At 30.8% G+C, this 13,976-nt stretch overlaps 1 protein-coding gene and 1 non-coding gene across 2 annotated transcripts; one reads left to right on the top strand and one right to left on the bottom strand.

Annotated features, from left to right (window-relative positions):
- The first annotated feature begins 8,192 nt into the window (after positions 1-8,192).
- LOC136088242 (piggyBac transposable element-derived protein 4-like) lies at positions 8,193-12,204 on the top strand. The gene is made up of 4 exons (XM_065811927.1): positions 8,193-8,906; positions 8,993-9,241; positions 11,523-11,735; positions 12,085-12,204. Exons 1-4 carry the CDS (start codon positions 8,193-8,195, stop codon positions 12,202-12,204), a joined length of 1,296 nt encoding a protein of 431 aa, XP_065667999.1.
- A 1,326-nt stretch (positions 12,205-13,530) lies between these two features.
- trnaf-gaa (transfer RNA phenylalanine (anticodon GAA)) lies at positions 13,531-13,603 on the bottom strand. The gene has a single exon. It is a non-coding gene; the product is annotated as a tRNA-Phe (tRNA).
- Positions 13,604-13,976: the final 373 nt, after the last annotated feature.

A 13,976-nucleotide genomic window follows, 5' to 3' on the forward strand; every position in this document is an offset into this window, starting at 1 on the left:
TCGTTTTCTTAAGTCTGGTCTGTGTCAACGTCACGGAAGATTTTTAATAATTAATGGAAGTATCCAGAAGCATGCAGAAGCTTCCAGAAGTTTCCAGAAGAAGCATCCAGTAGCATCCAGAAATATCCAGAAACATTCAGAAGCATCGAAAAGAAGCATCTAGAATCTTCCAGAACAGGTTCACACAGGTTCATTTTACTATATAAGAGACATGTTAATCAACATGTAATTCAGTCAGTATATGGAAGTCAATCAGTCAGTATTATCAAGACAGTTTATCGAAGTGAGTTTTATCAAAGTGTTTTATCGAAGAACATCAATAGAAGAAGTGAAATACAACAAGTGTTTCATTACATCAATACAGTCCACATCCAACCAAGACTTTGTGTTCCACAGAGCATTATTGTATCATCACAAGATAAATGTAACACGGTAAGCCTTGAGAAGCGTGATTATTTATTTTTATAATTTTTATGACTTCAAGTGCAAAAATGGCTCCCGACAGTCTTGGATTGGAACTAAGAAAGAAAATTATTGACGATTACGTAAGTGGAATGTCACAAAAAAGTATTTGTGATAAATATCGCGTGAAAAAATGGACCGTATCAAGACTATGTTCCAAATATCGTTCTACGGGGAAGTTGGCAGCAGATAATAAAAATGGAAGACCGCGTTCCACCACTTCTAGAGAGGATTCTATGATCGTCAGATCCGTCAAGAATGATCCCTGGACATCATCAGTCGAGATACAAAAGCAGTTAGAGCTGCCAATATTGGACCGAACAATCAGACGACGTGCTGTTGAAGCCGGATTGTTTTCTCGACGCCCTGCAAAGAAACCGCTGATTTCACTAAAAAACCAGAAGAAAAGACTCCTGTTTGCTACATATCTCATATTGACTGGAATGTGCAGAAATGACGAACTGTCCTGTTCAGTGATGAATCGAAGTTCAACATCATTGGGAGCGACGGCATTTGCCGTGTACGTCGATCAGCTGGAAAACGCCTCGATTTACGTTACTGCCATAAGACCGTGAAGCATGGTGGAGGCAATGTAATGGTCTGGAGGTGTTTTTCTGCTAACGGTCTAGGTCCAATACATCGAAACTATGAAATAATGGACTGTTTCATGTATAAAAATATCCTGAAAGATGTTATGTTAGCTCATGCTGAATGGAATATGCCAATAAAATGGGTTTTTCAGCAAGACAACAATCCGAAACACACTGCAAAAGTAGTCAAGCAGTGGTTTCAAGACAACCACCTATCGGTGATGGATTGGCCGCCTCAATCTTCGGATCTCAACCCTATTGAGAATCTGTGGGAGATCGTCAGCCGCAGAATTAATCGTGAAGGTGTTCGTAATAAGGATCAACTTTTTGAACAAATCCTAAAGGCCTGGGCAGCGATTCCACAAAGTTTCATTGATCACCTGATCGAATCTATGCCTCGAAGATGCCAGGCTGTGATCAACAACAAAGGATTCGCCACGAAATATTGATAGCGAAATACAGCTTGGTCAACATTTTGTCGAGTTGCACTTGTTTTGTCCAGAAGGAAATCAACTTTTCTAATACTTTTGATTAATTTATTAATTTTCGTGTACAAATAATGAACTTTGTGATGAATAAAACTTGAAGAACTTTGTCTCTAAACAGTTAAATAGTTATTTCTCTAAATTGAACAAATGCAGCACTTTCATACAAAGAAACTAAATTAGCATTGTTTGGTCGCACTCGTTTTGTCCAATACTGTATATATATATATATATATATATATATATATATATATATATATATATATATATATATATATATATATATATATATATATATATATATATATATATATATATATATATATATATATATATATACAGATATATATACATATACCTATATACATATACCTATATATATATACATATATATATATATACATATACATATATATACATGTATATATATATATATATATACATATATATAATTATATATATATATATATATATACATACATATATATATATATATATATATATATATATATATATATATATATATATATATATATATATGTATATATATATATATATATATATACAGATATATATACATATACCTATATACATATACCTATATATATACATATATATATATACATATATATATATATATATATACATATATATAATTATATATATATATATACATATATATATATATATATATATATATATATATATAAATATATATATATATGTATATATATATATATATATATATATGTATATATATGTATATATATCTATATATATATATATATATATATATATATATATATATATATATATATATATATATATATATATATATATATATATATATACACACATATATATATATACATATTCTGCGGTTGACTGCGGTTGATCTCCCACAGGTTCTCGATAGGGTTGAGATCCTGAAATTGAGCCGGCCAATCCATCACCGATAGGTGGTTGTCTTGAAACCACTGCTTGACTACTTTTGCAGTGTGTTTCGGATCGTTGTCTTGCTGAAAAACCCATTTTATTGGCATATTCCATTCAGCATGAGCTAACATAACATCTTTCAGGATATTTTTTATACATGAAACGGTCCATTATTCCATCGTTTAGATGTATTGGACCTAGACCGTTAGCAGAAAAACACCTCCAGACCATTACATTGCCTCCACTATGCTTCACGGTCTTATGGCAGTAACGTAAATCGAGGCGTTTTCCGGCCGATCGACGTTCACGGCAAATGCCATCGCTCCCAATGATGTTGAACTTCGATTCATCACTGAACAGGACAGTTCGCCATTTCTGCATATTCCAGTCAATATGAGATGTAGCAAACAGGAGTCTTTTCTTCTGGTTTTTTAGTGAAATCAGCGGTTTCTTTGCAGGGCGTCGAGAAAACAATCCGGCTTCAACAGCACGTCGTCTGATTGTTCGGTCCAATATTGGCAGCTCTAATTGCGTTTGTATCTCGACTGATGATATCCAGGGATCATTCTTGACGGATCTGACGATCATAGAATCCTCTCTAGAAGTGGTGGAACGCGGTCTTCCATTTTTGTTATCTGCTGCCAACTTCCCGTAGAACGATATTTGGAACATAGTCTTGATACGGTCCATTTTTTGACGCGATATTTATCACAAATACTTTTTTGTGACATTCCACTTACGTAATCGCCAATAATTTTCTTTCTTAGTTCCAATCCAAGATTGTCGGGAGCCATTTTTGCACTTGAAGTCATAAAAATTATAAAAATAAATAATCACGCTTCTCAAGGCTTACCGTGTTACATTTATCTTGTGATGATACAATAATGCTCTGTGGAATACAAAGTCTTTGTTGGATGTGGACTGTATTGATGTAATGAAACACTTGTTGTATTTCACTTCTTCTATTGATGTTCTTCGATAAAACACTTTGATAAAACTCACTTCGATAAACTGTCTTGATAATACGGACTGATTGACTTCCATATACTGACTGAACTACATGTCGATATACATGTCTCTTATATAGTAAAATGAACCTGTGTGAAATCGTTCTGAACGATTCTAGATGCTTCTTATCGATGTTTCTGGAAGCTTCTGGATGCGTCTGGATGCTTCTGGATGTTTCTGGATGCTACTGGATGCTTCCAGATGCTTCTTCTGGAAACTTCTAGAAGCTTCTGCATGCTTCTGGAAACTTCTGGAAACTTCTGGATACTTCCATTAATTATTAAAAACTTTCTTGACGTTGACACGGACTAGACTTAAGAAAATGAAACAAACCAAAAAAGTTGCACTTATTTTGTCCGTTGCAAAATGGCAAATTGTCAACGAAATTCTGCCTGTGTGCTGTCACCTGTCAGCTGATTGCTAATGTCATGGCATGCTATGACTCCAGACTCCTGAACTGTTTGCTGTGGTAGTATAGTTCGTTTCGTTTTTAAGACATGTAAAATTAGGAACACTTTTTAGCATTGTTTGATGTTAGTTGCAAATGTTTTGTCCAATACTGTATATATATATATATATATATATATATATATATATATATATATATATATATATATATATATATATATATATATATATATATATATATATATATATATATATTATATTTATATATATATGTATATATATATATAATTACCGTGGAGCATTTTTTCACACTCTATACTCTTTAAGAGCTTTTACGCTCCATGTATGAATTCGTTTTTTTCGAAAAAATCCATAATAACTAATAGTTTTCTATGGATTTTTTCATATATCTTTGAAAATATTTATTCATTAGCGCTGGACATCCCGTTTTTTTTTTAGTTACAATTAATAGAAAATACTTTAATGATTTACAATATGAAGTCTGCTTAGTTTTGAATTTGAGATAGAAACTTAAGTACTAGAAATAAAAATTAAATTTTAATTTTAAATTCTATTGTTATTAGCAATTCTATTATTATTAGCAAAGCGGTTGTTGAAGAGGCTGAAGCGAACGAGACATTTTTTGGTGATTTCACGATAAAAACGCTAATTTTCGATAAAAACGCTAATTTTATTTGACTGTTGAAGCAAAAGAGAGAATCTTAGCGTAGTATTTTTTAGGCAAATAACCGGCTTGTCTTTACCAGGAGCCGGTCAGTTGTTAAGTATTTGAGATTTTGCATCGGGTTTTAAGTAAACGAAATGCCTACTAAAACATTTTGAAAACTTTATAAATTTTTAGATCAGTGGTTCAAAGCTACCTCTGGGCAAGTTTTGCGAGACCGGTGAGGAATGAGGTAAATCTGTGATAGGACCGTAAAGACTTCTTATGGCACTTAAAATTTTTTGTTTTTGTTTTGTTATTTTGTAATGAAAAGTTATTTTTGCGGTTGCCAAACAAGCTAATATTTTGTTTACAACGGAGTGTCGATTGCAGACTTACTTTAATGTATTGCAGACATATTTTAATGTATTGAATCTAACAAATTCGATGGAAATTAAAATATTTTAAACAGTATCTTTAACAATAAAAATAAGACAATACAATAGTTTTTAAACGAAAGAAAGCAAATACACAAGAAGCAGTGACTGTTGCAAACCTTCAACGCCAAAACCGTAAGTAAAATACAACTAATTTATATTATTTTACCCAATTATTCTATGAAAGAAAAAATTGTGTTTTTCGAGTTAAACTTCCGATCTGTATAAATGCGAAAATATGTTATTGAAACCTTTGTTCATAAGCTAATTATAAATTATAAATATTTTAGGTGTTTCTAAAAAATAAGTCGAAAGAACTCTTCTGGTCCTCAAAACCGTGCTAAAGCTATTTAAAAAGCAGCAGAAGAAGCAAAAAATAGACAGACTTTAAAGGATATGGGATTTATAACCATATCACTGACCAAAGAAAACACCTCTTCTCCGAACGCTCAGTTCTCTTTCAGAACTCTTAATTAAGTCCTCTAGTAAGTTAATTGTTTTCTACATCACTTTTTTTTTCTAACTGTTATAATCTTTGTTGTTAACACTAACTTTTTTCCTAAAAGATCCCTACAATATTATGTACAATATAAACGCATAGACTTTTTATGAGAAGATGAAGTGATTTACCGATGTACTAATGCAATCAAACCACTTGCAAAGATACCGGAAAAAATGTTGGCAGCTCTTAAACATGCCATGGAAAACTTGGATCAGATCACTGAGCAGCTCAGCCAACCAAGAGTCTTAAAAAAGGTTATCATCTTTTGAATTTGTATTGTTAATTACAATTTAATACAAAAATCTTACTGTTGTTAACGACGTTGGTCGTCTTCTACAATCTGAAGCCATTACCATCATTAGCATTAGATCAAGATTTAAGATAGCATTAGATCGAGATTTAAGGTAAGCAGAATGGTTGGCAATTTGCTTTAACTTATCTGGTTGGATAATGATGATCTTTCCGTTCAAGATAAAGCTTGATTTTTAACACTATTTCTGTGTCAGTTGCTAAGGATGAACTATCGTTTATAAAACTGAAGATTGTAAAAAAAGTCTCATTGCTTGACTATGTGTCAGAGTCGCGTTACTAATCTTTTGATTATTTTTATTGAGGAAGATTTGGGTTAAAAGGTTACCTACAATTATGTTATAAAAAATGAATTTTATTGAGCGGCCAGAAAAGCTCAAAAAATTCTTTTTAAAGCTCTTTATTTACATTTCTCAAAGATTTTGTTGATTAACTTTTCGTATATTGGTTTCAAATCTAATATTTTGATTCATTTGTCAGTTTTGATTAATGAACCATTCCTCAAACGAGAGAATTAATAATAAAGCAGAAATAGAATGTGCTGTATCCAAAAAATTTATATTTGCTGCAATCGCAAGACTTTAAATTTTGTAATTTTTGGTTTCAAATATGGACGCCGTTCTCTATTTTTGACCCGGGCGCCATAGGCTCTCTCAAAGGCCCTGTGAAATTCCAGTATAAAATGCTTCCTGGTTACACTAAAAAGTATGTGTTTGCGCTAACCTTGGATCATAGTCTCAAAAAAAAAAAGTAAATTCCGTTTTTATTTATAATAAATATAAGGGATTGTCCATAAATTACACAACGTTAAATTTATTTAAAAATCAGTTGTAGGAGATCTTAAGCTCTTTTATGCGGCGATTTTCATTAAACTTTATTATGCTATTTTGATTTGACCAAGAAGTATAAAACAGATGGAAGTTCAACCGCATTAAAAATGCTTCGGGACCATGCTTGTAACCTCTTGTTTCGAAAACAATAAAAAATACGACATCAAGGCCGTACGTAAACGCCTAATTTTTATACGTTAACTCAAACAGGTACGTTTATAACAATTTAAGACATTCGCTGCCGAGCTATTTTAAATTATGCTTTATTTCTTTGCCGAGCCATAATGTTGCAATGATTAATGTTTGTCGAGGCTTTTTTGCGTTGTTTCATTCTCATTAAAGGCTAGATATCAACATTTCAATAAAAAAAAATATTTTTAATCTAAAATAATTCTATAGTATCTTTTATTCTGAATATAACTGACAAAAAATAAGCACCACGAGTATACTCGTACTTTAGCAATGCAGAAATTCTTTTCTCCAGTGCTGAAGTACAAGTTTACTCGTAATACCGTAATAAGTATAACTCATTGCGGTGACTAGTAATGTTGCTTATTTGATGCATTATTATTATAAATAGTGTTTCAATTTTTTTGCACACCCACATGCACATTGGCAATTATCATAAGTAAAAATGGTAATTTATATATTTTTTTCTTAATTCTAAATTGTTGTATTTTTTAGACTAGAAGCTAAAATATATTTTATAACTTCATTATACTGCATGTTATTAAAAATGTGAAAAAAAGTTTGAAGTACACTAAAATATTTTTTAATATATTAAAAAACATTTTAGTGTGCACTTCGAATTTTTTACACGGTGTACTAATTAATGTGTTTATAGATAAGTAATTTCTTTTTTATAAATAGATGATTTATAAATTTATCTATCTCATATTAGCTCAACACAGATATTCCTCAATTGGATCAGCATATATGATTATAGAAGATTGTGAGGGTAGTGAAGATGATGATATTGAAGATTCGGATTCATTTTTCGCTTACGTCTTCGATCTCGACTGTATCAGAATCAGGTTCTGAGGATAATAACACTGAAAAAAGTGATGGCAATCAGTTTACAGACGTTCATCTAGCAGCCACTGCAGAAGATTTTTTAATGCCGCCGAAAAGAGCTCGAACAATGGGTGGTTTTGCTTATAGACAAAATCATAACAAAGCTCAACAGGTAGATCTTATAGGTAATATTTTGCTTGACAAAACAACTTCTGAAACAAATCCATTTAGAAATTCAAACCAATAGAAAGATGAGCCGAATATTGCAAAACAAATTTAATTTACTGCCGATCCTGGTTTGAAGATAAACATGGAGAGCGAGAAACCATTAGATTACTTTATACTATTTGTTACAGAAGAGCTTATAAATACTATGGTAGTTAAAACTAATCGCTACGCAACGCAATAAATAGAAGCTCACGTTTTAAAGATTGGAAACCAATAAATTCAGAAGATCGGCGGCAGTTCCTTGGAGTTCTTCTTCATATGAGGTTTGTCAAAATGCCATCTTTAGTGTCTATATAGACTTCCCTTATTTTCTAGTATAATGCTACTAAATAAATTCCAACTAATGTTACGATTTTGGCATTTTATTAATAATGAAGATTCAGGTAGTGGACGCTTGTGTAAAATTATTGGACTTCTTGATCACTTAAGTAATACAATGGACAATATCTACTGTCCTAATAAAAATATATCAATCGATGAATCAATGATGCTTTGGAAGGGATATCTTGTATTCAGGCAGTATGTGAAAAATAAAAGACATAATTATGGAATCAAGTTCTATGAGCTTTGCGAATCAGATGTTGTTGTACTAAAAGTAAAAATCTACTCTGGCGAAGCAACTCTTAATAAACATTTGTTGGGTCAAACGGGAGCAATAGTTTTAGACTTAATGGAAAAATTTCTGGGAAAAGGTTATCACCTGTACACCGATAACTTTTACAATTCCTTTGAACTAACAAAGCACATGATAAATCAAAAAACATACATTTGTGTTACTTTAAGAACTGACCGAAAGTCAAATCCAAAAGAATTTACAAAAACAAAACTGAAACAGGGAGACGTTATAAGCAGAAGCAGAGAGGGTGCAGTGGTTTCTAAATGGAAAGACAAAAGAGACGTGCTAATGATTAGCAACTTGCATTCATTGCAAATGATTGAAGTGACAAACAGGAGAGGAGAGAAGAAAATGAAACCCAACATTATTAAAGGTTACAATCAATGTATGTCAGGAGTAGATAGGGCTGATCAAATGGTATCATATTATGATTGCCTTTTTTGTTTAATGCTTACTGTCTAAACAGCAAATATAGGCTAGATAAAACAATTTCCTTGCTTAAGTTTAGAGAATTATTTGTTTCGGATTTATTTGGTGAACGTTTGAATGAAATTGTGCCTCAAATCACCAATAATAGCTTCCACTACTTGTCTTCAATACTACCGAATGAAAAGAAAAAATTCCCAACAAAACCATGTCGAGTCTGCTCTAAAATAAAACGTAAAAAAACACGATATGAATGTGCTGTTTGTGAAAATAGGCCTCCGTTATGTATTGGTGAATGTTTCAGAATGTATCATTCAAATGAAAAGGTTTACACTTAAATTTTCATGAAATAAAATTAAAAAAATATCAAATTTTTACTTTTATCTGTTTTAAGCTATTTCTGTCTTTATCCGCATTTAAATTAGATTTCTTGGATTTTTAAAACAAAAACATGAATGTAATATTTTCTAAAATCAAATGTGAAGCTAAGAGAAAAACAAACAAAAAAAAAAAACCCAGTCTTGCACAAATATTATAATATAATTTTTTGTTTAATGCTTACTGTCTAAACAGCAAATATAAAATAAACAAACAAAGTCTTGCACAAATATTATATGAAAAAAGTTAGTATAACTACGATTTTACTCGTAGTTGGTAATCTCATGACGCCGGCTTACTACGTGTATTCTCGTAGTTGGCAAGTATCAAAGCCCCGCTTACTACATGTATTCTCTTAGCTGACACATAAATGACGCCAACTTACTACAAGTATACTCGTAGTTGGCAGCGAACAGGTTAAAAATATAGTACTTTGACGATTCGCCTTTATTTAAGTATAAACGAGTGTTGTTAACCGGAAGATTTTGTGCAATTCCGGATAAATGAAATTCTTTCGGAAGAATATTGAGAATCAGGAATTTTCCTTTTTTCGTACCAAATATTACAAAACAAAAAAAACCGTCGATTTTTTCACAAATGCTACTTACGAAATGTAGCCTTTCGCAAGTTGAATTACAAAATAAAACTATTTTGCCACATGTTAGTAGCGCTTACGGAAGTTGCACTTGCGAAACGAGCTCTGTTGTTAAACGACGTTTTGAAGTCTATGAAGAAAGTTTGTTGGCTTAACGGATATAATTGTAAAAAATGAAATTTTTATATTCCAAAATGTTCATAATAAAACTTTATTTTCAGTATTGCAACATTATTCATATTTTAATTACAAATAATAACATATTTTTATTTTTATAACAGTTTAATGAATGAATTTAAGTCTTTTTCATAATGCTCATTCCGTAAGGAACTGTTTCGCAATTATTCTTTCGAAGTGATTTTTTCGCAAATTTCTTTTCGTACAGCGTTATTACGGAATTATTATTTATTTTTTTCGTATAATGCGTTACGGAAGGAGAATTTGCGTTTGTACAATTTCCGCAATAGCAATTTGAATTACGGAAGATAAAAATGCAAAGTTTTGTTTTTCGGCGAACAACCCTAGCTTAAACTAACATATGCTTTTAAAATAAAGCGGTTCAATTTAATTACCGAGTTTTAATAAACCTTTTGTTGAATAATTACAATTACTAATGGTTAAAACTATGTGGCATATCCTTAAAATTATTATTTTTTTAATGTTTTACCAAAAATAAGTTCAGTTAGTTTGTTTTTTTTTGTCCTGTGAATTTTTTTTTTTAATTGTCGGTTACAAGAACACCCGAGACGACTTGAAATTGCTTTGATGTTTGCAGCTTGATGAACTTTCATCTGTTTTAAACTTCTGTAATATAACTTAAGGCTTTGCGAGGAAAAACTTTTAATCTTTTTTGTTATATTTATTAGTGAAATTTAGCGTTGCGTAATAAACACATCTGCATTCCAATAACGTAATGTTTAAAATAATGTAATGTGCTCGGGCACTATATAATGTAAACAACAAATAGTTTAAAGCAGAGGCTCCCAAACTTTGTTGTATCTTAGACCCCTTGCCATGTTTTTCGGTTTTAGGTTGACCCCCTACTTACCTGATATTGATTTTTTGTAAATTTTTAACAGTAGTGGTGTTTAATTTTTTGCTGACGTAGACCCCTTGCAGGTTGTCATAGATCTCTGGGGCTTGATATAGACCACTTTAGAAATCACTGGTTTAAAATATGAATTTACAAGTATATGAAACTATAGAAAATTTACAAAATTATGGAATACTAAATTTTTTAGAAACTAATAGAAATATCTGCAGTTCAGTCGATTTGAAGTCTGAAGATAAAACTTCGATATAGGGTAAAAGTTTAACATACTTGCCTCAGTTCACTATTAAAGATATAAAAGCAAAATGCAAAGCAAGTATAAAAATGAAGTTCGTGACTTAAAGATTTATATTAGTAGACTCCGTAGTATTTTTAGAAAAGCATGTTGTTCATACCTTGCAGGAAATAGTGGGTATTGTAATAACGCGATGGAGTTATTATTTGAACTTGCAGATTACTCTTTAAATTTACTTGAGTATATACCTGAAGAGATTTCATGCATAAGTAGATCAAGACAATAGGGCATTCTAAGTTATAAAATTAAAACAATTAAAAATTGTTTACAAATGTTCAAAAATTTCAGTTCAAGCATGGCATTAAGACAACCTTATATGATTCAAGGCGAATAAAATATAAAGAGGAAGATTTAAACGAATTTATATGCACTTTGAAATCAAATGTTGCTTTTTTAAATAAAAATAATGGTATTGTTTATTGTGTATCTGACATTTTCAGCTTTACTGTAACATCATTTAGAAATTTTTCAAGCGGTTCTCCTTTATTTCATCAACTTCAGGTAAATGATACCTTTGAAGTTATTACCAATATTAAAAAACTTCTAGCAATTTCATTTAATGTATCCATTATCCTTCCTCCTTTACATCTTAGCTTTGATAATAAAAATAATTGCTTTGTACCACGCAACTGGGAACTTATAAAGAAATAATCCCTTCTAAAGAAAGTAGAAATTAATTTTACCCAAATAAGCTGTTGATTTACTAAAAGTTTTACGAGAATCTTTAGATAATTGCCATGCTTATGAACCACATGCTGGAGAGAAATATATTGAAGTTTTAAAAAATAGATTAAATCCTAATATTTTAGTTAGGAAAACTGGTATTGTAATACAACTTAATTTATTTTAGTTATCTGCAAATCATGACGGTCTTGTACTTGACGAAGAAGCTGAATATTATTACATCATAATTGAAATTAAATGTCCCAAAACAAACAAAAAACTTATAAATCTCCGAATGTTTGTGTGACAATCACTTTTACATTAGATTAGACAATGATGAACCAAATTTTAAAAAAATCATCTGACTGGTTAAAATACACAAGTACAAATGGTAATGGGGTCAAGTAATGCCCAGTTTTGAGACTTAGTTGTCTATATATTTTGTGTATATATCGTAAGAAGCTCTTTTGACAATCAGTTATTTTTTGAATTAGTTACCGAGTTAAAATATTTTCTACCACAAATATTGGATACTAATGTTAATAGTCAAGAAATAATATTATCCCTGTAAATAAATGTTTTTATTTTTGATTTGATTTTTTGATCAGCCAGTTTACTTTTGGAACAATTTTTGTCTGTTGACATCTTTTTATAACTATTAACAAATTTTTTTAATATTTAATTATTTATTAATATTGGTTTAATTGATTTTTTATTATTTTATTTTGCGATTCTAAAAAGCGCATTTTAGAAATCAACTCTTGTTTGACTTTTTCCAATAAATCATTTTTATGTTGTAGGACAACACAACAGCTACTTTTTAGACTGCTGTCAACCTCAAAGTCAATTAACCTTACTTTGTTATTAATTCTAATGTCTTCGTTTTTAGAAACGTTTTCAAAATTTTCCAGAAGTTTTTCTCCTTCTAGGAGTAGACCTTATTGTTACATCAATTTGCTTTTTAAATTGAAAATAAATGGGAATGCTTCCTTTTTTAGCATTTTTTCCCGCTAATAATTGTTTATAATTGGATACTTTCAACTTTTAAATAAAGCTCAAATACTAAAGTTGTATCCTTTATAAAGAAAGTGTCATTACCCCCAGAGAAGTATTTATATTTTTGGCGCCCTGGGAACTAATTTTTTAAACGCTCTATTATATAAATAACTGATATGGGGTGATTATTAAAAAAACAATAACATTTTCAATACAAACATATATATTAAATTAAACTCACTTAACATTAAAAAAATCTATATAATTTTCTACTTGAGTTTTGTTTTGCAAATGTATTATTAATGTCATTAAAGTTCATATCTATGGTAAGTGCAGATTCAATAGATAGAATTGCTAACCTATTAAGATATTCACACCAGTCATTCCCAACCTCAAATAAGACTTAAACCTCTTTTATGGTAAAAAATGTAGTCTTTTCCTTGTTCGACGACTCTGTGAGTTATGCAGAAAAGACTATGATAGGTCAGAAACTTGTACCCTCGTGTGAATCAGCCTATTAGGAATGTTTATGGAAGCCTATTAGAAATATTTATGGATCCTTAAGCTTTTCTTGATTATGCCAACACAAAAAGTCATATATTATACAAAATGTTTATCGGCAAAAAAAAACGCATATTGCCGAAACCCGGGATTGAACCAGGGACCTTCAGATCTTCAGTCTGACGCTCTCCCAACTGAGCTATTTCGGCTATACACGTTGATGGATACTTTAAATTTATATTTATATTTTCTTATAATTTAACTTTTTTAATGCAAAAAAGTGGTAGGGCATTTCGGAATTTTTTATTTCGCATATGGCATTTCGGAATTTTCGAGTAATATAAATAAATTCACAATATTTTATGTGAATTTGACCCGATATTCCGGTAGAGAGCATATATAAAAAAAAAAGTTCGTTAACGTTTAATTATTCGGTTACTCAATGAAACTAAGGCACGTTTTTCCGAACACGTTTTTGCGAACAAAAAAATAAGTTTTTTCAATTACAATACGTGCATTGGCGCTGGAACATAGGGTGCAGGATGGGCAACTGCCCACGCAACATTTCAGCACCGGGGGCAG

This window comes from Hydra vulgaris, chromosome 12 (assembly GCF_038396675.1).
Source record: "Hydra vulgaris chromosome 12, alternate assembly HydraT2T_AEP".
Classification (NCBI taxonomy): Eukaryota; Metazoa; Cnidaria; class Hydrozoa; order Anthoathecata; family Hydridae; genus Hydra; species Hydra vulgaris.